The sequence below is a fragment of the Enhydra lutris genome, unplaced genomic scaffold (assembly GCF_002288905.1).
Source record: "Enhydra lutris kenyoni isolate GAN:26980312 unplaced genomic scaffold, ASM228890v2 scaffoldscaffold63, whole genome shotgun sequence".
Lineage (NCBI taxonomy): Eukaryota > Metazoa > Chordata > Mammalia > Carnivora > Mustelidae > Enhydra > Enhydra lutris.
Window position 1 is genome coordinate 4235943 of NW_019154147.1, and position 27444 is coordinate 4263386.

The 27444-nt window shown below is 41.0% G+C and overlaps 1 protein-coding gene across 1 annotated transcript; it reads right to left on the bottom strand.

Moving 5' to 3' along the window:
- Positions 1-6499: 6499 nt before the first annotated feature.
- LOC111158839 (gap junction protein alpha 10) lies at positions 6500-25932 on the bottom strand. Its single transcript, XM_022521122.1, has 3 exons — positions 25900-25932; positions 9503-10955; positions 6500-6538 (listed from the first exon to the last, which is right to left on the bottom strand). The coding sequence occupies exons 2-3, from the start codon at positions 10937-10939 to the stop codon at positions 6500-6502; spliced, it is 1476 nt and encodes a 491-aa protein (XP_022376830.1). The 5' UTR covers positions 10940-10955; positions 25900-25932.
- Positions 25933-27444: the final 1512 nt, after the last annotated feature.

Below are 27444 nucleotides of genomic sequence, written 5' to 3' on the forward strand. Positions count from 1 at the left end.
GATCCCTTGGTGCAGCCTCTGTCTTTTATGAAAAGGAAAAGCGAGTTAAGAACAGGGAGTAGTGTTTGCACAGCACGGTGACATGTAGTTGTGCTCTGAAGGGTCTTTCCTTAAAAAAATAAGGAAAGCACCTTGGACTGCTTAGGAAGATCCTTGCCATGGCCTAGTTGGGTCTCCAAATAGGTGGGCATGAACTGTTGGGGCAGGGACCACGGCGGAGGCCCCATGGCTTGTTACCATGTGCCTGGATCTAGTCCTTCCTTGGATCTGCCTGTGTCCTACTTGTGTGTCCAGAAGACCTCACTTCATTCAGGTTGGTCAGGCTTTGGGCAGGTGAGTGCTTTGCTGTATGTGTTTGTTTCTCTGCGTTATCTGGGGGTGCCTTGAATAAAATCAGACTTCATTACGTACTGATTCTGGAACAAAACTGTTGCAAAAACAAAACAGAGCTGGCAAACTGACTAGGCCATCCTGCTATTTTGATTCCGGGTTCCCTCACAATGACTCAGGCGTCAGAGGTGATGCTGCAGTATAAGACATTATTTTGTATATTGTACAAGTAATTTATTAACTGTCTTTCTAAAAGTATGCTGCTTTTAAGATGCACTATGACTTTGGATTTAATCCTTGTATTGCTTTCCCAAGGAAGTAAAAAAAAAAAAAAAAAAAAAGGCTAGCGATTAGAATGCCAACTGCCACTTCTCCTTAAAAAGGAGGCCAGGGACCAGCTCTAGGATTTGCACCAGCGAACTGCTAGAAATCAGGTGGCCACAATGTGAAGTTTGAAGGTATTATCAAGAGATCTAGGGGTGCCTGGCTGGCTCAGCCAGTAAAGCACGTGACTCGATATCAGGGTTGTAAGTTTGAGCCCCACATAGAGATGACTTAAAATCTTCATTTAAAAAAAAAAAAAAGGCCTAAACCTACACTTTCTTTCTGAATACTTTATGATTGCCTTTAAAGAAGAAGAAACAAAGGTGTATAAACTATAAGCCTTTTAAGAAATCCCAGAGTCCTGTCCCTACCTGCTGCTCCACATCCTGTGGAGCACAACCCTCTCAAAGTGGGTAGAGCCTGCAAAGCTACTTGGCTACAAAAGACCTACCTGGCTGGATCTCCACATTCTACCCCATTGAAACTAGCAGCTGCTTAATCAATAAATGACTTTAACCTGCTCCCTTATGGCTTCTAGTTGGGGAGGAGTCGCAGACCAGGAAGGGAGCAGGCATCAAGTTTTGTCTTCAAAATACTATAAATAGACTGAGGGGCAGAATCTTTTTTTTTTTTTCCTTTAAGAATAAAACTGTTCACTCAATCATAAGTTAGTATTTCTTTCCCAGATTGAGGATCTTGTTGTAGGCGCAGTTACTGGCGAGTCAGTCCACAGCGCAGTGCCCTGCGTGGAGTCGGTGTGCGTGGAGACAGTCTGTATGTTCTCAGTACCGCCTGAGCCATCTCCTGACCCAGGCATCAAAGACTGATGCTGCAGCACAGACGATATTTGTACACAGAGAGTGGGTGCAAATAGTATTTGTACATAGAAAGGACCTATTGTGGCAGATTGAAGATAAATTATTCAACCGACGGTGCAAAAACATTTCTTGCAAAGAAAAGGAAGTGTATAGTATTTTCCTACACTCCACCCTGGGAGATAATATTTATATCAGATGAGTATCAGTGCATTTTAATTGTACTATGAACCTGAGGCTGCCGTTCTGTCGGTCGCAGAGGCCCACTTTGTCGCTTTGATTTCATGTTGTGACGTGGTGCATGCATCTCGCTATCAAGCGATGGATAAACAACTCTTTCACTTCATTCCAGTTTATTGACCTCAGCTAAAACAGTGGCCCTCCTTAGAAGCAGAAGGGCACCAAGACCATTCATTCAGTGCCAAGTGTTCCTGGGGGGTTGATTGGACACGTATGTGAGGAAAGAGGGAAGGGACTTGGACAAAGAGGGGCTTTCCTACCGATGATGCTAAGTCTCCTACCAAAATACGTCTGCAGGCAGAGGGGATGACCTCCACAGGGTCCTAATGGTGCATTTGGCGTGTGTGAATGCTGGGATGCCCATTCACGCTCGGACCTAAAAGACCTGCCACTTCTAGCGAGTGACCAGGAAGATTCCAAATGCACTTGGGAGCTCCAGGTGCTGGTCAGACACAGTGAGCCGTTCGAGGCAAGCACCACCTTTTGCTCGTGAGGCCAGAAGGGCCTGGGAGAATTTGTTCCAGAACCAGTCTGATGCAAGTGCACCTCTAATATATGCCTTACAAACTCCAGAGGCCATATTCAAAACAGGGTCTTCTCAGTGTATGCAAGGGGCCGCAGCCCCTCTTCTCTTCCTCCCCAGGTCGAACAATACGGACAGTTTCACACATATCTACCTGTATAACCCTCTGTACCTCTCATAACTGCTCAACGACTGTAACAGGTTACATCAGGTGTTTTTCTACATACTTTTTACACAGATTCTATGCGATTAATGTAACTTAATGCATCATTTTATTGTACTAGTTCTTAGGCTTGTCTTTTTTTTTCTAAGTGATTGTGGTTTTTGTTGTGGTTTTTAATTGTAAAAATGAAATGGCTGTTGATGCTTATTCTCTGTAACTAAGAATTTTTACCATTTGGGGGAAAACAAAACATTGCTATGAACTAATGAATTGAAACTTCATTTACTCATTGTAAATACACTATTGTGCAAAAAAAAAAATTTTCACTCAATTGAATTGCTAGTGTTAACTGAATTTTGTCTAGACACCATTTCTGTTGATGAAATAAAGACATATCATTATGCATTGTAAGCTGGTTTTCCCTGCCTCTGATCCCTGTGTTACAGATCACAGGGTTGGAGGCCTTAGGAAATCTCTTCTCCAAAAGAAGCTATGTGTCTTCCTCTAGCTTGGACCCTTACCTGCTACCTGATTAATCTGATTAGAGACGTAAAAAATGTGATAATGTTAATGTGACTTTTAAGTTTAAAAAAATTCCCAGTGCCTGTGAGAGCAGATAAAAAGGCATTAAACGTAATTTCCTGGCTTCAATGTTGTGCGATAGCTATGCTAAATGTCACCGTTGAGGGCAGCTGGGTGAAGGGTATTGTTTCATACAAGAACATGTGAATCTACAATTATCTCAACATAATAGGTCTAATTTAAAACAGAAAGCTGGGGCGCCTGGCTGGCTCAGTCCGTGGAGTGTGTGACTCTTGATAGAGGTTGTGAGTTTGAGCTCCATGTTGGGAGTAGAGGGAATGAATAAATGAATGAATGAATGAGTAAAACAGAAAAGTAAAACTAACCAGAGAGAAAGGGGCATTAAACCAACACCAAGATACAATGATGAGTAGGGCAAGGAGTTTAGAATTGTGGTTAAGGGAGTAAATACATTAAACTAGAAAATTATATTTGATCATTTGAGTCCTGGATTTTTATGTAAAGGGAAAGCAAGGTATTGAAGGGCAGGCAGGCTACATGACCAAGAGCTAACACTGGACTGGTATGGTCTGGCTAAGCTGTCAAAGAGGCCATAAATAATACGTTCTCATGATATCTGAAGAGCTGCTGAGATCTGAGCTACAGGAAGTGCCTGGCCTCACCCCATATGCCAGATAAGAAAACTAAAAGGTACTGAATTCCACTGCCTGGGCATCCTACTGAACCAAGGAGGGCTTCCAGGGAGCATATAATGGGTTTAGCAACTGTTAGCGAAACAATACAGTTGTAACATTGTAGGTGTGAGAGGTCAAATACAGTCCTTTGCCTGAAGATATGAAGTTATTCAGTCATTCTGAAAAAGCAGGTGGGTCTTAGTCCCAAATTTTTCTACTAAGAAAACCTGGTCATTTAGAGGTATCTGGGTGACACCATCGGTTGGACGTCTGACTCTTGATTTCAGCCGGGTTGGGGGATCAAGCCCAGTATTGGGCTCTGTGCTCAGCTTCAAGACTGCTCAGGTTTCTCTCTCCCTCTGCTCCTCTCCCCTCGTCATGCCTGCATGCTCACGTGGTTTCTCAAATAAATAAATAAATAAATCTTTTAAAAAGAAAGAGGGGCCCCTGGGTGGCTCAGTTGTTAAGCATCTGCCTTCGGCTCAGGTCATGATCCCAGGGTCCTGGGATGGAGAGCCCCACATTGGGCTCCCTGCTCGGAGGGAAGCCTGCTTCTCCCTCTCCCGCTCCCTCTGCTTGTGTTTCCTCTCTCGCTGTGTCTCTCTTCCTGTCAAAAAAAAAAAAAAAGAGGAAAAAAAAATCTTAAAAAAACAGGATAAAAAGAGAAGGAGAAAGGAGGGAGCAAGGGAGGGAAGGAAGGAAGGAGAGTAGGAAGGACAGAAAGGAGGGAAGGAGAAAGTGGAAGGGAAGGGAGGGAAGGAAAGGAAAGAAAGGAACAAGAGAAACCTGACGGTCATTCGCTACTTTGACCTTCACACTTGCACTTGTAGTGGGAGTAACAATCATAGTTTGAAACAGAATAAAGTCACCATCTGCAGAAGAGGGGCATTCAAACACTGTCCTGCCCCAGATGGGCAGCAGCCATCCTCTTTCCTTCGAATGTGCACCTTCAGAGGGATCTGTATCTACTTCCAGGGTACAGTGAGGACTCCCAGATTGGTTTCCCCTACACCAGTCCCTGCCAACAGTTTTGTTGTATCTATTTGGGAATAACTAAGCTGTTGTTTCAAACAGTTCTAGAATTTTTCACTCTTCTCCAACCCATCACCCTCCCCACTCAAGTAGGATGCACTGGCAAGACTGTATTCGATGTTTAACACCCGCCTTGTGATAGGACTCCGAGTGGAATGGGTTTCCAATTGTCCCCATTGAGCACCTTCGCTTTCCAGAGAGATGGGAAAAGCTACTCATCCCACATCCCATTATGTAAGTGTCTTTCCTTTCTTTGATTCGAGAACATGATACCTTCTATCCTCATACCTCTGGCTCCTACAGATCCCAGCATACACCTGCCGCTGGCCTGCTCAGTCAGCCAGGAGGAGGCATGACTGGTTCTTCATGGCTGGGGTTTACTCTTCCCCCTTGAAGACAAGTGCCTCCCTGACGCAGTGATCCTCACCCTAAAGCAACAGATGGAATCCGTCAGAGGCACGCCAGCATATACTGGAAGCATCACATTTTACATTCACCCTTTAACATGTTTTTTAACTTCTCTTTGTGCTGTAGAGTTGATGACCCTGTCAAGGCTTCTGAGGACAAAGGAATTTTAAAGTAAAGGGGAAAAAAATGCTGCCATACAGGCTTCTGAAAGAGTCTCTCATAATAACCCTATTGACAGGCCGTGACAGAACACCTGCGAATAAGGAACAGACGGGAGAGTTGAAAGCGAAAGGTCATATATTGTCTTTGGCATCCATACAGAAACAAACATTCATTCAACCAACACTGTGCTGCGAGCTGGGCATCCAAGACTTAAAATGCATGACCCTTATCCTTATAGCTTCCACAGGCTAGTTGGACAGGCAGCTGTGCAAATTGTTGCCCCGGGGCTGCGGATTGTCACGGCCAGGGAGCGCATGGCTTCAACGCTTCCTGGCAGGAGCCCGAGCCTTGGAGCAGCGGGATCCAGGTTTGTATTCAGCTGTAGAACAGACACTTCAGCCATGCGACCTTTAGCTGTGGGGCACGTTCCTCAGTCTCTTTGAGCCTCCTCTGATCTATAAAGTGGGGATCAACAATAATCTTCCACAGCTGTACAAGGTAGAGCTGATGCATCTTAAGCACCTGGAATCTGGTGTGCCCCTTGGTGGTACCCACTTGGACTTGGCCCCAGCATCATTTTCATCCACCTGGTCTTCACTGGCTCTTCTACCAACTCACTGTGGAACAGCTCATGCCTCTTCATATCTCCACACCTCATTGCCACCTCTGCAAAGTATGGGGACAGAGAAGACTCAGTAGCCATTTGGGCTAGAAGCACAGCCCAGCCCCATCCAATGCTGGGCTCCCTTCCACAGCATCCCAGGCAGTCCCCAGTGTATCGGGGTCCTCCAGAGAGACGGAACCAATAGGAGATCAATCAATCGATTGATCAATCCACCTATCTGTTCAATGGTCCCAACTGCTGCTGTGCCACTGCCGAGCAGGGGTGCTCTCTGCAGCGAGCAGGGCACTAAGTCCCGCCAGGCTGCTAGGTTGGGGAAGGATAGCCATTTCTCAAGCCTTCTCCCCTCAGAGTGGCAGCAGCTCTTACCCCGAGACTTTCTCTCCTGGTGCACACTTCCTCCCTGCTTCCTCCTGCCTGACATAGCACTGGTGGTGAGGCCAGGTAGAGCAGTGAGAGGTCCATCCATCCAGCCCATCAGAGGAGGGTCTCCTGTGCAGGTGGGCCCAGCTGGGGGCACCCTGTACACACCCACTGCCCAGTGGGTACCTCTGTGGAGGGAATGGTTCCCACAGTTCTCACAGTTTGAACTAACAAAAGTGCAACTTTTCTCCCACAGATGCCGGCTGCTCCTCAGTCCATTTTTCTGGCCCCACGCATGAATTATTTTTTCATAATAGATGAAAGTTCTAGAAGCATGTTCTGAAAGAAATACGAAACAAGAGAAACAAAACAAAATAGACTGAAAGGGCTTGCAAAAGTCAGTCCTGTCCACCCACCTGGGACTCTGTGTATGTCACAAATACCAGGGGTCCAATCAAAACCCGCTGAGGACAATTCTCCCTAGGTTGACCCAGAGATGAATGACCATGGAAGAGGTTTTATTCCCTGAAAGATATGAAACCCATCTGCCATCTACTTATCCTCCAGTTTTTGTTTTTGTCCAAAATCCAGGTCTAAAACCGTCAGTCAACCTTTTCCAAAGCTCCATCTTTGTTCCTTCTACAATTAGCCAGATTTTGGGTTATTTTGTAATGTGGAAGAGAAGAGGGATCCAAATGTGGAATATTCCATTTTGTAATAATCTATCCTTGATCCTAAAAATCTTCTAAACTTAGGCCGCCTTGTGCAGAGAGAGCTAGAAGCAGTAATGAGGTATAGAAAGAGCTCGAATTGAATCAGACAGGCTTGGAATAAAATTCCAGCTCATTCACTCAACCAATAAATATTAACTTATGTCCCTGCTATGCCCAAGAACTGTGCTTCACCACATCCCAACTGTATGACTTCGGACAAGTGATCCATTTCTTCTCTTCTATTTCTTCTGCTCAGCGGGGAGCCTGCTTCCCCCTCTCTCTCTGTCTGCCTTTCTGCCTACTTGTGATCTCTCTCTCAATCAAATAAATAAATAAATTCTTTAAAAAAAAAAATCCCCCTCACCTAAACACTACCGTCTCTCCCTCAATTCCCTGCCAATACGAAGACTCCTCTCACATGGAAGGAGGTATAAGAAAGGGAAAATGATTAAAACTGTCTTGCTGACTTCACAAATGTTGGTAAAAGCAGTAACCCCTGGCAAGTTTACTCTAAAATACTGAATCTCCACCCTGGCTGCACATTGTAATCACCAGGGGAGTTTAAAAAGTACCAATCCCAGGGGCACCTAGGTGGTTCAGTCGGTTGAGCGGTGACTCAGTTTCAGCTCAGCTCAGGATCTCAGCATCTCAGAGTTGTGGGATCGAGCAGCACATCAGGCTCCTTGCTGTCAGCATGGAACCTGCTGGAGATTCTCTCTCTTCCATTCCTTCTGCTCCTCCCAACCCTTGTCTCTCTCTCTCTCTAATAAATAAATCTAAAAAAAAAAAAATACTAATCCCAGGGGCACCTAGCTGGGTCAGTCAGAGCATGTGACTCCTGACCTTGGGTTTATGAGTTTGAGCCCCACATTATGGGTAGAATTTACTTAAATATCCTGATGTGCATCCCACCCCCTGAGATTCTGGTTTGGTTGGAATTGGATGGGTCCTGGACACAAAGATTTATTAAAGCCCCCAGATGACTCTAACTCATAGCCAGGGTCAAAAAACCTGCTGTAGTTTGGTGTGGGTTTCTAAGTAGCCACAGTGTGATCCTAAACATAGTCTCCTGGTTAGAGGACTAGTCATGACAAGAAATGAGTATCAATTTGAAGGAAGTATTATAGGAAAAATCTAGGAAGGGTGATTCTTCCTCAAGATATGGCTTTAGTGCAGTAACAAAATATCTCTAATCTCACAGAAGATATGAAACTGGGGTAGAGATTCAATCATCATAGATTTAATCGTTATTATTAAGAGGAGAAAGCAAGTGTGTGAGCTCAAACAAGTGAGCTCAACTAGGAATTTCCCCCTCCAAACTTGGAGGAGTTTCTTTTTAATGGTAAAAAGCTGTTAGGAGCAGTGGATAAAGCAAGTGTCATTCTTTTTTCTAGAATTGAGAAGAGTCCACAGTAAATATCCATTGTGTGTAAACAATGAGCAGGAAATGTTTATTCCACACTGGCTTTCAGAAAACAGAATTAAAATCAATACAATATTGATTTCGGTCTTTGTGAAATATACCACCAAATATTTGTATATGACTTTTAAATACCAGAGCTATTAAAACAATGGAGCACATCCTCCTTCCTTAGTGAGACAAGGGCAACTTAAGGTTACAAATGATCCCTCTTCTGATCCATTTTCCACACTGTGACAGAGCTTTATTTTATTTTATTTAGATTTTTTATTCATTTATTTGACAGAGAGAGATCACAAGCAGGCAAAGAGGCAGACAGAGAGAGAGGAGGAAGCAGACTCCCCGCCAAGCAGAGAGCCCAATGCGGAGCTCGATCTCAGGACCTGAGATCATGACCTGAGCTGAAGGCAGAGGCCTTAACCCACTGAGCCACCCACGTGCCCCGTGACAGAGCTTTCTAAAATGTAACTCTGATCCCATCACTTCTCCACAGCACACCCTCTATGGATTCTCCACTGCCTTCCCTTAAGACCTCCATGGCTCCTTCTCCAGCATTCCCTCTCCATAGCCTTCCTACCTACCAATGCCCCTGCCACATACAGCTCCCCGGACAGCCCTGCTGTGTCACACCTCTCAGCCTTTGTCTGTGCTGCTCCCTGTACTGGGATAGCCTTCTTTCATGTACCCCAGTCCTCCGAGGTCTTGAGAAACTTACATCTTTTTAAGACTCAATTCAAAAGTAACCTCCACTATGAAGCTTTTCCTGACCCATCCATAAAGAATTGACCACTCCTTTCTTTGCCTGCCCACCCCTTCTAATATGGCACCTTACACTTGATGACATTTGTCTGCTTACCTAACTTTCCCACCCGGACTCTGAGCCCTTTGGATGGCAGAGACAATATTTTATCCATTTATAAACCCAGCACTTACAAGATTGAAGGATATAAAGTAGGTTTTCAGTAAATCCACTTCATGAATTGAATTTAACTGAATGTATTGAATGACAGGATTTAACTCCATAAATTAACCTCCCTCGCCACCTCTCCCTCTCTTAACACACATATATATACACACCAGGAAGCTGGAAAGCGAAGGCTGAGAAGTAGTCAGGGTGGAAAACCTCTTGCAATAGTTCTGTGTTCAGTCAGGCTGTCTGTCTTTACTTACCATTGATGTTCTATACCCAGTGGCTGAAGGCAGAGGCAAGGGGCTATTTTCCCGGTGCAGAAGGTCCAAGCAAGAGCTATTCCGAGAACTGGAGCTTCCTGAGTCACTGTGCAACTGTCCCTTTTCAGACAGCAATCTGGACAGAAAGCTGGCCTTGCGACTGCCTGGGTGAGATCTGTCTGTCCAGACCCCACTCTTTCTCACACTGCTATCGCTGTCTCTACAGTAACTGTGCAAATCTGTGAGAGGCTCTCCTGAGGTTCGTCGATCCTGGGACTGGTCCCAGGCTCCTGTTGCATAGGATGGGCAGTGTCTAGGAGCTATCTCTGTACCTAGCCAGGAGTGGGAGTTGCCGTTTTGCCGGACACAGGAAAGGCTTGTTTGCTGTCTAGGGTGCTGAATTTGAGCGTCATCATCCCAGGGACAGGGGCTGTGGACATGGAGCTGTCCACTGTGCTGATCCTTCTCAACCCACTCTTTTTTAACACAGCAAGGGTCTACTTCAAGTTGCATGGGCTGTGAGCTTTGCCACATGGTTTTAAACTTCGGCACATTGACTCGAATGACTTGCTGTTGATTGTTGGCTTGAAGTAGAGAGATTCTTTTAGGCAAGGGAGAGCAAATTATACACTCCTGAGCCACTGAATATTTTTTCAAATGGAATGGGGTGCCACTTTCATTCTCAATGCCCTCATTGCTGGATTTCTCATAAAGTGCCCTCATAATTTTCCTGATTCCAAGATGAAATATTTCCAGTACATTGAGGAACAAAGATATGGCTGCAATGCTGTGCATAAAGAGCATGAAAATTGTCTTCTCTGTGGGCCTGGATACAAAGCAATCCACTGCATTAGGGCAAGGGGGTTGAGTGCATCTGTAAAGGGGATGCATTTGAAACCCATAGAGAATATATTGGCCTATCATGAACCCTACTTCCATCACAGATCTTGTCAAGATGTGTAAGACATAAGTACGCAGCAGACATCCTTTCAGAGGGACTTTATGGATTCTCTTCTGCTCCTCTAACCTCTTCAGCTCTCTATCTATCCTTTGTTGCTCCTCCAGTTCAAGCTCTGGATTCTCCATCTGGACTCGGAGGTGTGACTTTTTCTTCTGCCTCTCCTTCTCAAAGGCCCTGAGTCTATAAAGTGCATGGCCCATATACACCAGAGAAGGAGAAGACACAAAAATGATCTGTAAAACCCAGAACCTGATCAAAGAGATAGGGAAAGCATCATCATAACAGATATTGTTGCAACCGGGCTGCTGGGTATTGCAGGCAAATGCTGACTGTTCATCATCCCAGACATCTTCAGCAGCCACACCAAGTACCAGCATTCGGAAAATGAAGAGAATGGTCAGCCAGATTTTCCCCACTATAGTTGAGTGAGAGTGAACTTCCTCTAGGATGCCACCCAATAAATTCCAGTCCCCCATGGTATGAGACTAATGTCTGAAACATACAGAAAACACTGAAGTTAATAGCACTCATAGACATAATATACAAAGACACAGGCTCGTCAATAAACCAGGTTCTTTTTTTTTTCAGCAAAGCTATGAAGGATCTTCCAGCCCTAGTATTTATGGCCCATGCATGATGAAATAGGATACTTCCCAAGAATATGTTTTTGGAAAACAAAAAACAAAAAACAAAAAGCCAAAGACGGTGCACAACCTGATCCAATTTCCTGCCTACCCTCTCCTCTCCCACACAAGGCGGACTATCATTCCACTGTATGCAATCACCCTCACATTTGTACAATGCATTCCATCACAAATTGTGTTCATTTTTCTACCATATCAGATGCACCATTAACCAGACATCCTATATGATCTTCACTAAGTCTCACCTTCCCCAGGAAGTTTTCCCTAGCCATCCCAAGGCAGAGTGATTTTTCCCATTATTGAATGCCCACACTATTGTTTATACCACTCATTTGACATTGTGCCTAACAGGAGTTTTGTGATGGTTGTGTTTTCTGCACCTCTTTGTGGAAAGATACACTCTTTGCAGACAGAGACATATTCCACAGCATTTTGTTCTTTGCACACAGAAGGTATCATTAAATAATGGTGGGATGAATTGTCATTAATTCAGTTCCTTGACCTTATCACTGAGATAATCATCAACCAAAAAAAACCAAGTAGATCCTCATTATGTATTATACATAACTCCCATTGCAAGTAAAGAAAACAAATCAGCCAAATAAACCCTCTGGAACAGGCACAGCATAGCAGTAAAAATTAAGCAGACACAGAAACAGTAACAGACATGTGATTATATCCACAAAGCCACATCTGCAACAGCATGTTTTCATAAAAGCTTTGTTAACTTAGAAGAAAAGTGAATATAAACTGCTTCTCTAGTAAGCTTGTGATCTAGGAAAGAATCAAAGCATAGCTGACATGAATAAGTTATTTGGTTTACCCTAAAGAGAAAAAGAATGTTTTTCAAAGTTTGATGAGATTAAAATGTTTGATCGGTTAAAGACTTCTAAGATGCAGAAGATTTCCTGATATTAAAGATATATAGAGAAAAAAACAGGAAAGCATTACTAAGTTAAAACCAGTAATGAAAGAATTTTCCCCTTCCATAATTCATTCATTAAATAATATTGACTAAATCTTACTATCACCTAGGCATTGTCCTAAATGCCAGGGAATCCAACAATGAACAAGATATACTTTGTCCAGCCCTCACAATACTTAGTCAATAAGTACTCTCACTAACCTATAAAATGGACAAATAGTGAAAAAGAATAGATGAATATCAACTCATAAAAACAAGAGAGGGGAGCCTGAGTAGCTCAGTCAGTTGAGAGTCTGACTCCTGGCTTCTGCTCAGGTCATGATCTAGGGCTGTAGGGTTGTGGGATCAAGCCCCATGTCAGGCTCTGTGCTCACCCAGGAGTCTGCTGGAGATTCTCTTTCTCTCCCTCTTCCTCAACCCCTTCCCCACTCTCTCTTTCTCAAATGAATAAATAAATCTTCAAAAAAAATACAAGAGAAAAAACATAGAATCATTACATTTTCCCTAGTTATCCCTCCAGACATAAAATAAATCCCAGGTGAAATAAAGTATTAAATGTAAAAAAGTCAACCACAAAAGTATTAGAATAAAATATAACATTTTACAACTTTGAAGTACAGCAAGATTTTTTAAAGCACATCAATGCCAAAAATTGTAATTAAAAAAGGTTTTAGATTTATCCAACAAAGCTGAATGGCAAAAGTGGAAATGTCCAGAAGGCATCTGGGTCTAGAGAATAAAAACAACAATGAAAGGTACAAACTAGAGATAAACATTTAAACATTTGTGAATAATCACTGAATAGACAGAAGTCACTTAGGAACAAGACAAAGTAAGCCAATGACAGAACACTGAGAAACAGCATAGGAAAATAAGTTTACAAATAAAAATGAGAAATGACCAAAGTGGAAGAGGGGGACCATGAATACAGTGTCACTGAAAAAAAGGACAGAGTTTCAAGGAGAGACATAATGCCAAATACACGTACACAAACTCCTCTATTTATATAAATTAATTGTGGGATATATCACGCTCAGGAATTGGAAAACAGTATTTGTAAAGATGTCAATTCTCCCCCAAATTAATTGATCCATAGATTCAATGTGCGATTTTATATCAGAAAATAAAATGCTATCAATGTAAATATATATGCATGCATATGTATATGAAGTATACACATGTAACTATATGACCACAGAGAAAAAAAATACAGGGCACACACCAGGAAGTTAATATAGGTTACCGGAGGTCTATAGGAGGTTATGAACGTAGAGGGGCAAAGAGAGGCAAAAAAAGAAAGGGAAAAAGAATACTATTCAAAAGCAGGCATGAGAGATTTTTTACCTAATGCAGATATTTATGTAAATTTTAACTTGTAGGGGTGCCTGGGTGGCTCAGTCGGTTAAGCCTCTGCTTTCGGCTTAGGTCATGATCCCAGGGTCCTGGGATTGAGCCCCGCATCAGGCTCTCTGCTCAGTGGGGAGTCTGCTTCTCCCTCTGCCTCTCCATCCCTGATCTCTCTTGCTCTTACTGTCTCTCAAGTAAATAAAATCTTTTAAAAAATGTTTTTTAAAAGATTTTATTTATTTATTTGACAGACGGAGATCACAAGTAGGCAGACAAGCAGGCAGAGAGAGAGAAGGAAGCAGGCTCCCTGCCAAGCAGAGAGCCTGATGCGGGGCTCGATCCCAAGACCCTGAGATCATGACCTGAGCCAAAGGCAGAGGCTTTAACCCACTGAGCCACCCAGGCGCCCCCCAAAAATGTTCTTTTAAAAAAATTGTTTTACTTGTATATGCATACATATTCATACATAATTTTTTAAAATAAAATTTAAATAGTAGGTATCTCAGAATTTGGGAGGGGTGTTAATGAGACTTTTATATTTTATTCTATGTACTTGAAAATTGCTTGAAATTCAAAAATTAGGAATGTAGTCACATGTAGTACTTGCAAATATAAAAACAGATATTAAAATTTTGGACTTATTCTTCATTAACTGAGGCAATAATTTATTAAGTTTTACCGTCTCAAAGAGTTTAGGTCTTTCTTATTCCTTTACAAATTTCTGGACATTATTCTTTATTAAAAAAATAATTTCTTTCGGGCACCTGGGTGGCTCAGTCGATTAAGTGACTATCTTCGGCTCAGGTCATAATCCTGGAGTCCTGGGATCGAGTCCCACATTAGGCTCCCAGCTCCGCAGGAAGTCTGCTTCTCCTTCTGACCTTCCGCACTCTCTTACTTGCTCGCTCTCTCAAATAAATAAAATCTTTAAAAATAATAATTCCTTTAGCACTTACAAAAAAATCTAGACCTTCTATTTTATATAAAAACCCTGCAATGAGGGACACCTGGGTGGCTCAGTTGGTTGGACGACTGTCTTCGGCTCAGGTCATGATCCCGGGATCCGGGGATCGAGTCCCACATCGGGCTCCCAGCTCCATGGGGAGTCTGCTTCTCCCTCTGACCTTCTCCTCGCTCATGCTCTCTCTCACTCTCTCTCAAATAAATAAATAAAATCTAAAAAAAAAAAAAAACCCTGCAATGAGAAAGCTTACTCATTTCATTAACTTATTCTCTACTTGGAAGTCCTAAACCATTTAATGCTTCTTATTGCCACTATCGATTTAAAACCTGATAATTATTACCTTTAAATAGGAAGTAAAGGAAAACTAGGCCAACATGAAACACAGAACTACAATCATGCATATTGGCATGCAAGAGCAAAATCCTTAAACATTCCCATGTTTCTTAAAAGTAACTACTTTTTACCAATAACAACTACAGGTCCTAGAAATATTCTTGAATTCCGTTATCAAATACTAATTTAGCAACTCCCATGTAAAAACTGGGGCTCCTTTCCTGAATTTTATTTCAGATCTTATCCTTCTATACCCATAGGGATTTCCTCTATTTCTCATAAAGAAGAAAGTCCACATATTTATGACTTACCTTATGGGTTGTCAAAAAAAAATAGTTAACAATCGGGCTCAAAGAACCTTAAAGTTGGACCATGAGTGGCTAATTAGAGAACAATTGCTGCTGGTTGCAGATATAAAGGCTCTGATCAGCTCTGATTCTGGGGCAAAATCCAGAATGAGCACAGTAATTTTGATCAATAGAGTCTAACCTACTTCTCCTTGGAGGTCAAAATATCCTTTGCGGCTTTGCAATTCTCTCGTAGTATTTTTTTCTAACTGATACCATGACTGAGCCTCTCCTGGTATATCATATTTAGAAATGAAAAGTGAAATAAATGAGAATTTTCCTTTTTTATTTGTGGATGATTACAGTGATTTGAATTTGGGGTACACTTCTTCCAACTGATTGCTCTGGGAATCCATGTCACAGATCAATGGGTCATGTCCAATTTCATTTGACAGCTGCCTGGGGTGAATCTTGCCTCATCAAATGTGAACAAGTAACAATGGAGTGACAAACCCAAAGTGTTCTTGCTTGTTAGGCTGAAAGTAGAAACATCCCAAAAAAAGATCAATAGACTGAGAGGGGGCTGCACATGTCTATAAATTAATTGTTCTAGCAATACTCTATTAGGCTGAAACAGGCAGCTCGGAAATTTTCAGTAGGTAATCTGAAAGCCTTAGAAAGCTATGTCAGATTTTTTTTTAATATTTTATTTATTTATTTGACATAGAGAGAGAAGCAAGAGCGAGCACAGGCAGACAGAGTGGCAGGTAGAGGCAGAGGGAGAAGCAGGCTCCCTGCCAAGCAAGGAGCCCAATGTGGGACTCGATCCCAGGATGCTGGGATCATGACCTGAGCCGAAGGCAGCCGCTTAACCAACTGAGCCACCCAGGCGTCCCGCTATGTCAGATTTTTGTGGAGAAAGTATCTGAATTCCAGAAAGGTCAAATGACTTGCCCAATGCAGACAGAGACTAGGTCTCCTAACTCCCAGTCTTGTAACATCTACATTAGTCACATCTGAAGCAGTCTTACAGCCATCTTAGAGGGGGTGACAGCAAAGGTATCACTTGAACCCAATGATGACTTCAAATCAGGGCTCCTATGCACATTTTTTTTAAAGTAGGAGCCCAGCATGGAGCCCAACGTGGGGCTTAAACTCATAACTCTGAGATCAAGACTTGAGCTGAGATCAAGAGTCTGACACTTGGGGTAACTGGGTGACTTGGCTTAGCATTGAACCCTTGATTTCAGCTCAGATCATGATCTCAGGGTCATAGACTTGAGCCCTGAGTCAGTCTCCAAGCTCAGCGGGAAGTCTGCTGGAGATCTGCTTCCTATCCCTCTCCCTCTCCTCCATGTTCTCTCTCAAAAAAATAAATCTTTAAAAAATTTTTTTTGAAACTACATAATTACTGATAGTTTCTAAGTATCATCTAAGTATTCTATTTTCACATATTTAGTTTTTGGGGTTTTTTAAAGATTTTATTTTTATTTTTTATTTATTTATATGTCAGAGAGAGAGAGAGAGCGCACAAGCAGCCAGTGGTAGGCAGAGGCAGAGGGAGAAACAGACTCCCCGCTGAGCAGGAAGCGCCATGTGGGACTCGATCCCAGAATCCTTGGATCATGACCTGAGCTGAAAGCAGCGACTTAACCAACTGAGCCACCCAGGCGTCCCCACATATTTAGATTTAAAGAAAGGATAATAAAAGCTAAACAGCTGAGGTTAAATTTGCATTATCTGTCACACTAGCCTCAAGTATAAATTATCAGAATTAACTAGAAGCAAAAACATATGATATATTAATATGTGTATTTGTATGGTATTGGGCACACTGTCCCAGAAAGCCCTTGACATGCAATTCTAAAATTCACGTGAAGAGTAATGAATGTAATAACTTTAAAGAATCTTGTCAAACATTAAAAAAATCATACATTATGCACAGAATAATTCAGAAGGGTACACAAGAAACTCCTAAAATTAGTCGCCTCAAGGGAAGGTAACCAAGTGACTGGGAAAGAGGTGGGATGAATCTTGTACACTGAATCCTCTCAACAGCAAATATATTACCTAACTCAAGAAAATAATGTTTAAACTAGGCAGTGAAGCAAAAATTAACACAACCATGTCAATTTGTTTAAGAAAAAAAAAACAAAAACAAAAACTCCTGCAGATGAATAATCTGATCACTTCTTTTTTTTTTTTTTTAAGATTTTATTTATTTATTTGACAGAGATCACAAGTAGGCAGAGGCAGGAAGAGAGAGGAGGAAGCAGGCTCCCTGCTGAGCAGAGAGCCCGATGCGGGGCTTGATCCCAGGACCCTGGAATCACGACCTGAGCTGAAGGCAGAGGCTTTAGCCCACTGAGCCACCCAGGCACCCTGCAGGTGAGTATCTTTAAGGCAGAGGCACAAAGTGGGCACCTCTCCCACAATCTCACAGTGACAACCCGAAAGGTCCTGAGGAGGTAACTAACACTAATACCGCACTGCCCAGTGCTGGGGAGGAGGAGCTCTACCCACTGCCTCATCTCCAACCAGCCCTAAGGCTCAGCAGGAATTAGCACACAAAAGGATGACAACCACTCCCTGGCAGGCCCAAGACACACTCTGAGAAACAGAAGGAAACAGTTTAGAGAGAACAAATGTCTCAGGATGGAGGAAAATGCACATGGAGTGAGTTACTGCCTCTGTACTAGTCAACGGTACCAATACTTACCCTGTCACCTCAATGACAGGTGGCGACATATCCCTTAGGAGCAGGAGGGGTTGTTGGTTTTCTGCAAGCATCTGTAAAACATTGGGACTGGGAAAGCTGACATAGTACCAGTGAAGAGAAAGTACAAGTAATATAGGTAATATAGGATAGCGGCAGCAGAAGAGGAAAACTCATTTGCAACGAGTCCCTTTTCTGCTAATGAGATTCAGAGGGACTTATCATGAGAAAGAAAGAGACTGCCAGGAAAAAATGTGAGAAATGAGGGGTGCCTGGGTGGCTCAGTGGGTTAAGCCTCTGCCTTTGGCTCAGGTCATGATCTCAGGGTCCTGGAATTGAGCCCCACGTCAGGCTCTCTGCTCAGCGGGGAGCCTGCTTTCCCTCTCTCTCTGCCTCCCACTCTGCCTACTTGTGATCTGTCAAGTAAATACATAAAGTCTTTTTTTTTTTAAAAAAGGTGAGAAATGATAGGAACTGGGTTAACCTATCAGGTTCCTAGCAAAGAATTTGGCGTTCTTCAGATAAAAGGTATTACCATGCCAAAAAAATAATGACACCAATTACAGAAAAACATAACTGCAAAATAAAAAGTCAAGATGAGTGACTTTCAAAATACTGTAAAAGCAGAATCTAAAGTCAACTGCCGTTAGGAATTCCACTTTAGAAAATAGTAAAAAGAGGCACTCTGGCTGAAGCCAGCCGAGATAGAGGGCCCAAGACTTACCTACTGCACATCCCTACTCCCCGCAGTCCAAAGACTTGCCGGGGGAGTTCATTTTGAAGTCTTGTTTTAAGAATAACCCCTCAGGGCACCTGGGTGGCTCAGTGGGTTAAAGCCTCTGCCTTCGGCTCAGGTTGTGATCCCAGGGTTCTGGGTTCAGGGTTCTGACACCTACGCAAAGCCAACTGCAATTCTTCAAATGAAGGAACACATCATAATTCGCTACTGAACAAACCTTGTCCTTTGGCTTCTGTCTCACGGGCCGCAGCCCCCCCAGGAAGTCTGAAGTCTCCATGTGTAAGTGGCAGTTGACAGAGTATAGTTTCTGATTTGCCAAACCTGCAAACACCTGACAGATTGTCGTTTTCCCACACCTATTAAAGGGATACATACCAGATTAATAAGGACCATAAATTCCAAATATACATGCACAGCCACTCCAGTCAGCATAAGAGGGGAGCTCTGGTGAGAGGCTCACTGCAGAAACAGACACTGCCGGCCAACATAGGACATTGGCTTCCTGAGCTCAGGGCACCCTTCCCCCAAACACCAGCAACCTATAGTGTTTCTTATCCAAAAAAGCACACGCTGCCTGAATTCCATCCTCTTCTATTTCTTTTTTTTTTTAAAGATTTTATTTATTAATTTGACAGACAGAGATCACAAGTAGGCAGAGAGGCAGGCAGAGAGAGAGGAGGAAGCAGGCTCCCCACTGAGCAGAGAGCCCGATGCGGGGCTCGATCCCAGGACCCTGGGATCATGACCTGAGCCGAAGGCAGAGGCTTAACCCACTGAGCCACCCAGGCGCCCCGATCCTCTTCTATTTCTACCAACCACCACCACCTCTTCTATTTCTACCAACCACCACCAACCCAAGGGATGGGAAAGAAATCTAATCCTTACAGACTTTTAAGAGACTGGAGCTCATCTGCTGTTCTCTACAGATTTATAGAATGAACGGCACTATTAGGGGTGCCTGGGTGGCTCAGTGGGTTAAAGTCTCTGCCTTCAGCTCAGGTCATCATCCCAGAGTCCTGGGATCGAGCCCAAATCGGGTTCTCTGCTCAGCAGGGAGCCTGCTTCCCCTGCCTTCTCTCTGCCTACTTGTGATCTCTGTCAAATGAATAAATAAAATCTTTAAAAAATTAAAAAATAAAATAAAAGTAATCCCTCCACTTGCATAAGGAAAAGAAAATCCAAAGATGGTGAATTTCCCAAATATACAGCAGGAAAACATTTATTTTTTTAAAAGATTTTATTTACATATTTATTTATTTGTTTGTTTTTGAGAGAGGGAGAGACAGAGCACATGCACAAGAGAGGATGGAGGAGGAGCAGAGGGAGAGGGAGAGAATCTTTAGCAGCTCCACACTCGGCGCAGAAACCAACACAGGGCTAGATCTGACCACCCGGAGATCACGATTTGAGTGAAAACCAAGTCAGAGGCTTAACCGACTAAGCCACAGGCGTTCCAGGAAAAACATTTAAAAAGTAGCAATTCCAGGCTAAAGTTTAACGGGTGACCCATTATATTTTTCCTTTTCTTTTTTTAAAGATTTTATTTATTTATCTGACAGAGAGAGAGATCACAAGTAGGCAGAGAGGCAGGCAGAGAGAAGGGGGGAAGCAGGCTCCCCACTGAGCAGAGAGCCTGATGTGGGGCTCGATCCCAAGACCCTGGGATCATGACCTGAGCCAAAGGCAGAGGCTTTAACCCACTGAGCCACCCAGGCACCCTATGTTTTTCCTTTTTAAAGAGTTTTCTACTTTTTTACCACATACACTTTGCTTCAATGAAGAAACAAATTTGACAAATGAAGGTGCCTCAAACATCTTTTGTATTTTAATTCTATGGGAGTAAAAAAAAAAAAAAAAAAAAAACATCTGACTTCAATTATCAGGGCATTTTTGGGAAGAGTCATTTCATAAATGATCTCTTTAAATCTTGCCAGTAAGGATTTTAAAGTTTTAAATAATATTCATCTTCAAATTCTATTACCATTTACCATTTACTTTCTCAGTGCTTTTTAAAAGGTAGTTCTAAGGAATGTGAAATTAGATCTCACCTTCCACTTGTAAAAACAGTCTATAACAAAAAAAGGAAGGAAGGAAGAAAGAAAGGAAGGAAGGTAGGAAGGAAGGAAAAAGTTCAATGACAATGCCAACCTCAGACTAATGAATGTTTGAGACGCAGAGATAACCATCTCATATTTAGGAGACACCACTGCTTAATAAACATAGTGCTTTCCTCTCACCACCTTCAGCCAGGTGTCCGTCCCAGGATGTGTGCTCATGAACCTAATTTACTACTTTGGTTCTTAACTATATAACCTTAAGAATGTACAGGTATGCTTGCACATGTATGAAATGATGTGTATGAAGTGACTCATTACAGTATTGTTTGCATCTGCAGAAGACAGGAAACACCAACATGTCCATCAACAGGGAACTGGTTAAATAACTATGATAAATTCACACAATGGTATATTTCCAGCTATACAAAAGCACACACTGGTATGGTTCCAGCTATACAAATGAAAAAGAAAATGTACAGATATGGAACATTCTCCATCATATATTATGAAATGAAAATAGCAAGGTGCATAACTCTAAAAGGTGTGTTATCTTTTTGTAAGAAAAGGGAAAAAATACGAAATGAAAATGTATACAGTAGTAGTGAAAATATACACAAGAAATTAATATGGGATTTCCCTAATAGGGTGGACAAAGAAAAAGACAGGAGCAAGACTCAGAGGGATACATTTGATATCTTCTTGATTTTTAAACCAAACAAATGTATTACCTACCCAAAAATTTCAATTAAATTTCAAAAGTAATTTACCCACAAGAAGTTGAACTTATGCCTTCCTCAACTCTTCTCTGCCTTGGCGTCCTTCAAGGACCATATCATACAGCACTTCCTTTATGTTGCCCCTTTATGTTGCCCCAACTTGTTGCTTGTCACACTAGTACACCACTTCTCACAGTGAGTTGGGTATTTGTCTTCCCAGGAAGCTGATCTTCAGAGGAAGAATGATTCATCTTTTTAATCACCAGCTCCTCTCACAATGTCAGGACTTAGGCCCCTCAATATATTTTTTAAAAAATATACCTCAAGTGCACTGAATCAAATCAATCCTAATCCTCAGATCATGGAACACTGTCATTATTCTACAATGCATGGCTCTTTTTAAAAATTTATTTTTAATAATAAAGTGAACATCCATGGACCCACACCAAACTGAGAAATAGAACACTGACACCAAATGTTTATGTAGATGCCTCTTCCCTAACCCTTCCTTTGCCTTCCTGAATCTAGACATAGACCTTACAACCTTCACAAAAATTAACTCAAAAATGGATCATAGACAATACACTTGTCACCATCTTGTATGAAGGCTAGCCACATCAATTTTCCTGTCCTCCGTCATCATGTAGCCCACAAAAGTCTAGACAGTCCTGACATCCCAGAACATCATACTGGGCTACAACATGCTTATGGATCTGATAAACAGGTAGCAAGTATGGTAGATGCTTTCATAATAAGACATGCAAGCCACAGCACAGGATATAAGCCCCCACCAAAATGAAGGGGCCTGCCACCTCAGTGGCTTCTGGAGGTCCATCCCTTGCAAAGTGAAAAGATATGTTGCTATCCTTCGCACTCAAATAACCGAAAAACAAAACCCACAATGTTTGATAAGCCCTTATGAATTCCAGAGGCCATTTGATGTACTACGCTGGCCCCGTGAACAATTAACCTGTAAGGCTGTCAGTTGTCACTAGGGAACACAGAAAAGGTTCTGCAGCAAGTTCAGGCTGTAGTACAAAAACAGTGCAAGATCCCAGCAAATCGGATGATACTTAAAGAGACTACGGCTAATAAATATGTTGCATGAAGTCTCTGGTAAGCCTCAATAAGAGAATCAGAGGGTATACCTCCAGTGTTTTATAGCAAAGCTATGCTCTGCTAGAGCCAGAATGCCTGACCATGGGTAATCAAGTAACCAGGTGACCCAAATTGCCTAAAATTAACGGGTTTTATCTGACCCATCCAACCACAGTATGGCACAAAAAGCAGCATTCATCACTAAGAGGAAATGTTATAGAAATAAGTAGGCTGAAGCAGATCTGGAAGATAAAAGCTGCATAAGCAGGTAGCTCAGACTCCTTTAATATGAGATACTGTACACAGTATGTGATACTGCTTCTCCTCACTCGATCCACACCTATGGCCTCAGATACGGCTGCTTATAACCAGTTAACTGAGGAGAAAAAGATTTAGGCCCGGTTTCCAGGTGTTTCTACAGTACATGCTAGCACAAGCCAGAAGGTGACGGCTGTAATATTACAAGTCCAATCAGGACAGAATGAAAAAGGGAAAATTTCCCCAAGGATGGGGGTGGGAAGGGGCACAGAATTTTAACAATATATACAGTTGTTTCCTTCACTTAGAGAGGGCCAAAACTAGAATCCATTCAAGGACAGTGGTTAAAGGCTTGATTGGATGGTTAAAGACTTCAAGAGAACATAATAGGATATATGACAAAGTCTAGGGAAGCAGCAATGTGAATGAACTCCTAACATTATACAGAGTGTCCCATGTGAATACTCACAAAAGGCATCTACTTGTAGAAGAGAATCTCAACGATGAGATGGACAAGAGAATACATTCTGGAAACAAGTCTCTTTCCCTGGCAAACCCAGTGCTTCCTTTCATGTAAAAATGGCCATATGGCAAGAAAGAAAGCTTGTATGAGCTCAACAACATGGACTTCTCACCAAAGCTGTTTTGGGTACCTCCATTATGTAAGGCTTAACCTCTCAACCACAAAGTCAAAGTTGAGTCCAAATATGGACTAGCCAACTACTCAGCAGCAGGTGTATTACATCAGACTGACTGTTCATGAAGGAGACACTCATATTCTTAGAATGGCATTATGGAATACATGTTCACCATTATTGCATTCCACACATTTTCTGTTCAAGAAACTCATTTCACAGCAAAATAGGTCCAGCAAATGGGCTTATGCCCATGACTTTCACAATATCATCATATACCTCTCAAACAGAAAAAGAACACTCTGCAATGCATTTTATGAAGCCAGCATAATAATCTGAATACCAAAACATGACATTAAGAAAGAAAAATTTTAGATCTCATTCCATTCACCAAAACAGAAAATCCTAAACAAAACATTAGCAAACCAAACCTAATATTATATAAAGAGGATCTAATATATCACATTAAAGTTAGGCTTATTCTGAGATTACAAGGTCTGTTTAATACTTAAAAACACAATTAACATTTACAAAATAAAGTAATATTTTAATAGAAATAAACATCAATTCATGATTTTTTTTAAAAAAGAATCTTTTAGGAATGGCTTAATCTGTAGAGTATCCATTTTTTTTTTCAATTCACAGGAAGCCTCATATTGATAAATTATACTTTTCCACTATGAGATCAGGAATAAGACAAGAACGTTCATTCACTATTATCAATTCTAAATATAACTGTATTAGAGTTCTTAGCCAAAAATATGTAAAAGAGCCTGGGTGGCTCAATGGGTTAAAGCCTTTGCCTTTGGCTCAGGTCATGATCCCAGGGTCCTGGGATCACCCGCATCAGGCTCTCTGCACAGCAGGGAGCCTGCTTCTCCCCACCTGCCCTCTGCCTGCCTCTTTGCCTACTTGTGATCTCTGTCAAATAAATAAATAAAAATCTTAAAAAAAAATGTAGAAGAAAAAAAGGTTTAAAGATTATAAAGGAAAAAATAATCCTGATTTCGTACAGAAAATTCAAAAGAATCTACAAATTTTTAACACATATATGATAGTTCAGCAAGTCTCTAGTCAAGTATATTTCTGTATACCAAAAAGAAAATGAAATCATTTACTATAGGATCAGATACTAGCAAACACTAAGAAAACTCTAATGAAAAATATGCAAGACATACACACACACACACACACACACACACACACATTATTTAAATAAATTAATTTCAATAAATGGTGGGATATACCATGCTCAGGGATTAGAAAATTCAACGTTGTAAAGATGTCAGTTCTTCCCAAATTAATTGACTCATAGCTTCTATGGAACTTGATAAACTGATTCTAACACATATGTAGAAATGTGAGGAGCCAAGTATATCCATTACAATGGTGAGGAAAGAAAGTGATAGAGTTTGTCTACTGACTATCAAAACTTACTCCAAAGTTAGGAAGGTATAAAAGTTTAAAAATGTTGAACTTTAAAAATCAAAGTATGGCACTGAAAAAAGCAGTAGTTCCATAAAGTCCCACAAAGTGAATACTTGTATATACTGCCTTTTTTTTCTTGTCCCAGTCACACTTCAACAAGGTATCTAACCACTCTTACTGCTTAGCTCTTGTACTATCTCCTGGGCTTCTTTTTTGCTATTTTCTCCAAAAATGTTTACAATGTGGACTTCTGAATGGCAAATCTTAATGTTTTTATTAAGGCTCTCACATTTGAATAACAACTTAAATAGATGTAAAACTTTAGGTCCAGTACTTTAGAAGGTTTTCTTACAGCCAGTTTTGCTCTTGAAAAGCCTGAGGTCAATCTGATTCTTGTTCTTTATACAAGAAAAAAAATTTTTTTATGAGAAAACTTTTTAGATTTTTCTCATTATCTGTAATACTCTTAAATTTCAGTATGTGTCTAGACATGGGTACTTTCCTCTTCTTTGATACTTTATGGCCCTTTCAATCTTCAATTTTTTTCTTATCCTGGACCCCTTTTGTTACTCGAATGTTGGCCCATGAACTTCTGTCCTTCATCTCACTTAAATCTGTATCCATGTTTGCTTTTCTCTTCTTCTTCCTTTTTTTTTTGTTTTGTTTTGTTTTGTTTTGCTTCTTTCTGGGAGGGTCTCTCAATTTTCCAACTCACTAATTTATTCTTCAGCTGTATTCATTCTTTTTTTATTCCATTTACGTTATTTTAAATACTATGGTTTTTATGTTTCTACTTGGGTCATTATTTCTTATTCTTGTATCACATTGCTATAGTCTTCCCTTTATTTCTTTTAATGTTTATGGGCTTAATTTTAGAGCCTAATGGTCTTATGTAATGGGAGTTTTCTTTTGAACCAGTGGCACCTCTTAACCACTTTACTTTGGCCTATGAACTCACTTACCTAGTAGTGCGGGCTCTTCTGAGTGATAGTATGCTCTGGGGAAAGGCTGAGGCCAGCCCTCTAGGCTATGTTGGGGGTTCAAAGAGAGGGAGGAAGATAAACCCCTATGGTGGATAGTCCCAGCACTACAAAAACCACTGTAAATTATTTCAGTTTGTTATCTACCAAGTAACCCTTCAGATCAGAGCTCCCTCTCAGACACCATGAGAGAAAGGGCAATTTTCTAAGGCACTTCCTAAAGTCTAGGGCCGACAGCGTAACCCACCAGTCCTATGAGTCTGGAGGGGGAGGAGTGAACAAATAATGCACAAGCTAGTCAAACCTTACCTGTTTTCCCCAAATCTTCACCCAAAAGGGCTTTTTGCTGCCAGATTTTATCTGTGAAGAAGACACCTGCAGGAGAGGTCTGGTTCACTGTACTAGTACCTGCTGTGAGAAAGCAGGCAAAGGCAACTGGTTTTCTCTAATGAATCTACTCACAGACATTCAGCCAGCCACACCCCCACCAAGAACCACTTCGAAAACAGCTCCCATGTCTCCTGGGAGTTCTACTTTTTTTTTTTCTTTTAATCATTATCTAAACATACTAAAAGAAACATTCTAATCAAAATTTAACAGAATTTACATAGCTTTATTTATACATTACTGGTATTGAAAGCAAACTTTATACAAAGTTTTATACATGTAAAAAAAAAAAAACCCTTGGCTAGGCAAAGCCATGTATGTGTGTGTACACACACAAACACACATACACACACACAAAGTATTTTACATCATTGTAATTATACATATTTACATATACACTATTTAAATTATTTTACAATTTATCAAAATGAGAGGCAATTAGAAAAGCAAATAAAAATGGATGAAAACAAACTAAATAATTGTTTAAAATGCTACAAAATTATTTTGAAAAATCTAGAAAAGAAAGCCGTTTTTCTGAAATATCAAAACTAAAGTTTCAATGCCATTTCGTTGTTGCTTTTATCTTAATAACAAGATCTGTTTAAAAATAAATATCTTGACCAGTAACAAGTGAGCAAATCAGACTGATGACTGGAACAAGCTAAACCTGCTGACTTAAGATTCAAGAGTCAGCGAGTAATAGTAAATGTAGACTTTTATCTAGTAATCAAATACGCCATAAAACTGCCCTCTACTTCCCCATTTAAAACATGAGGAATTCCAAGCTTCTGTGTAGTATACAATATCAACTAAGACTCCAAGGAGTTCAGCAATTTATCTGTAAGAAAATGCTGACATTATGATTCTATTTTTCTGATAGGACCCTTTCATAAGGTGTTGTTCTTTAAATGAGTTCACTCAGATATCAGCATTAAAAACTAGCTTTTTACAGAATTAGTTTGGTAACTTTATTCCTATATTCTGATTTTGACAAGAATTTAATAAGACCATAGTACTTAGGATGGAAAAAAATAGTTAAGAGACAGCTAGAAATAAAATAACCTACAGTTTTTGCTATCATGCAAGCAAATAAAATTTCAAATATCAAAGCCATTAAGATTTTAGATTTGTATTGGAACTAAGAAGCATAACTTCCAGGAACGAGTTAATTCTTTCATGAATGTGTATTATCTCCACAAGAGAATGGAAGTCACATTTTAAGAGAATATTCAGGTAAAATAAAACCTCAGCTGAAGTTCTTAAACACAGTGAAAATTTTAAAGCACAGTAAATCTGAAAAAGAATCAGGCCATTTCGGAAAGTTCTTAATAAGCTTTTTCCATTTAAATACTCCATTACTCAATCTTACATTCCGGTATTATGTAAACAGGATTTTAACATCACAGTAAACTGCTAAATATCTTCTTAAAATCTCATTAGCAAATAAGTTGCTTAGAGAGGATACTG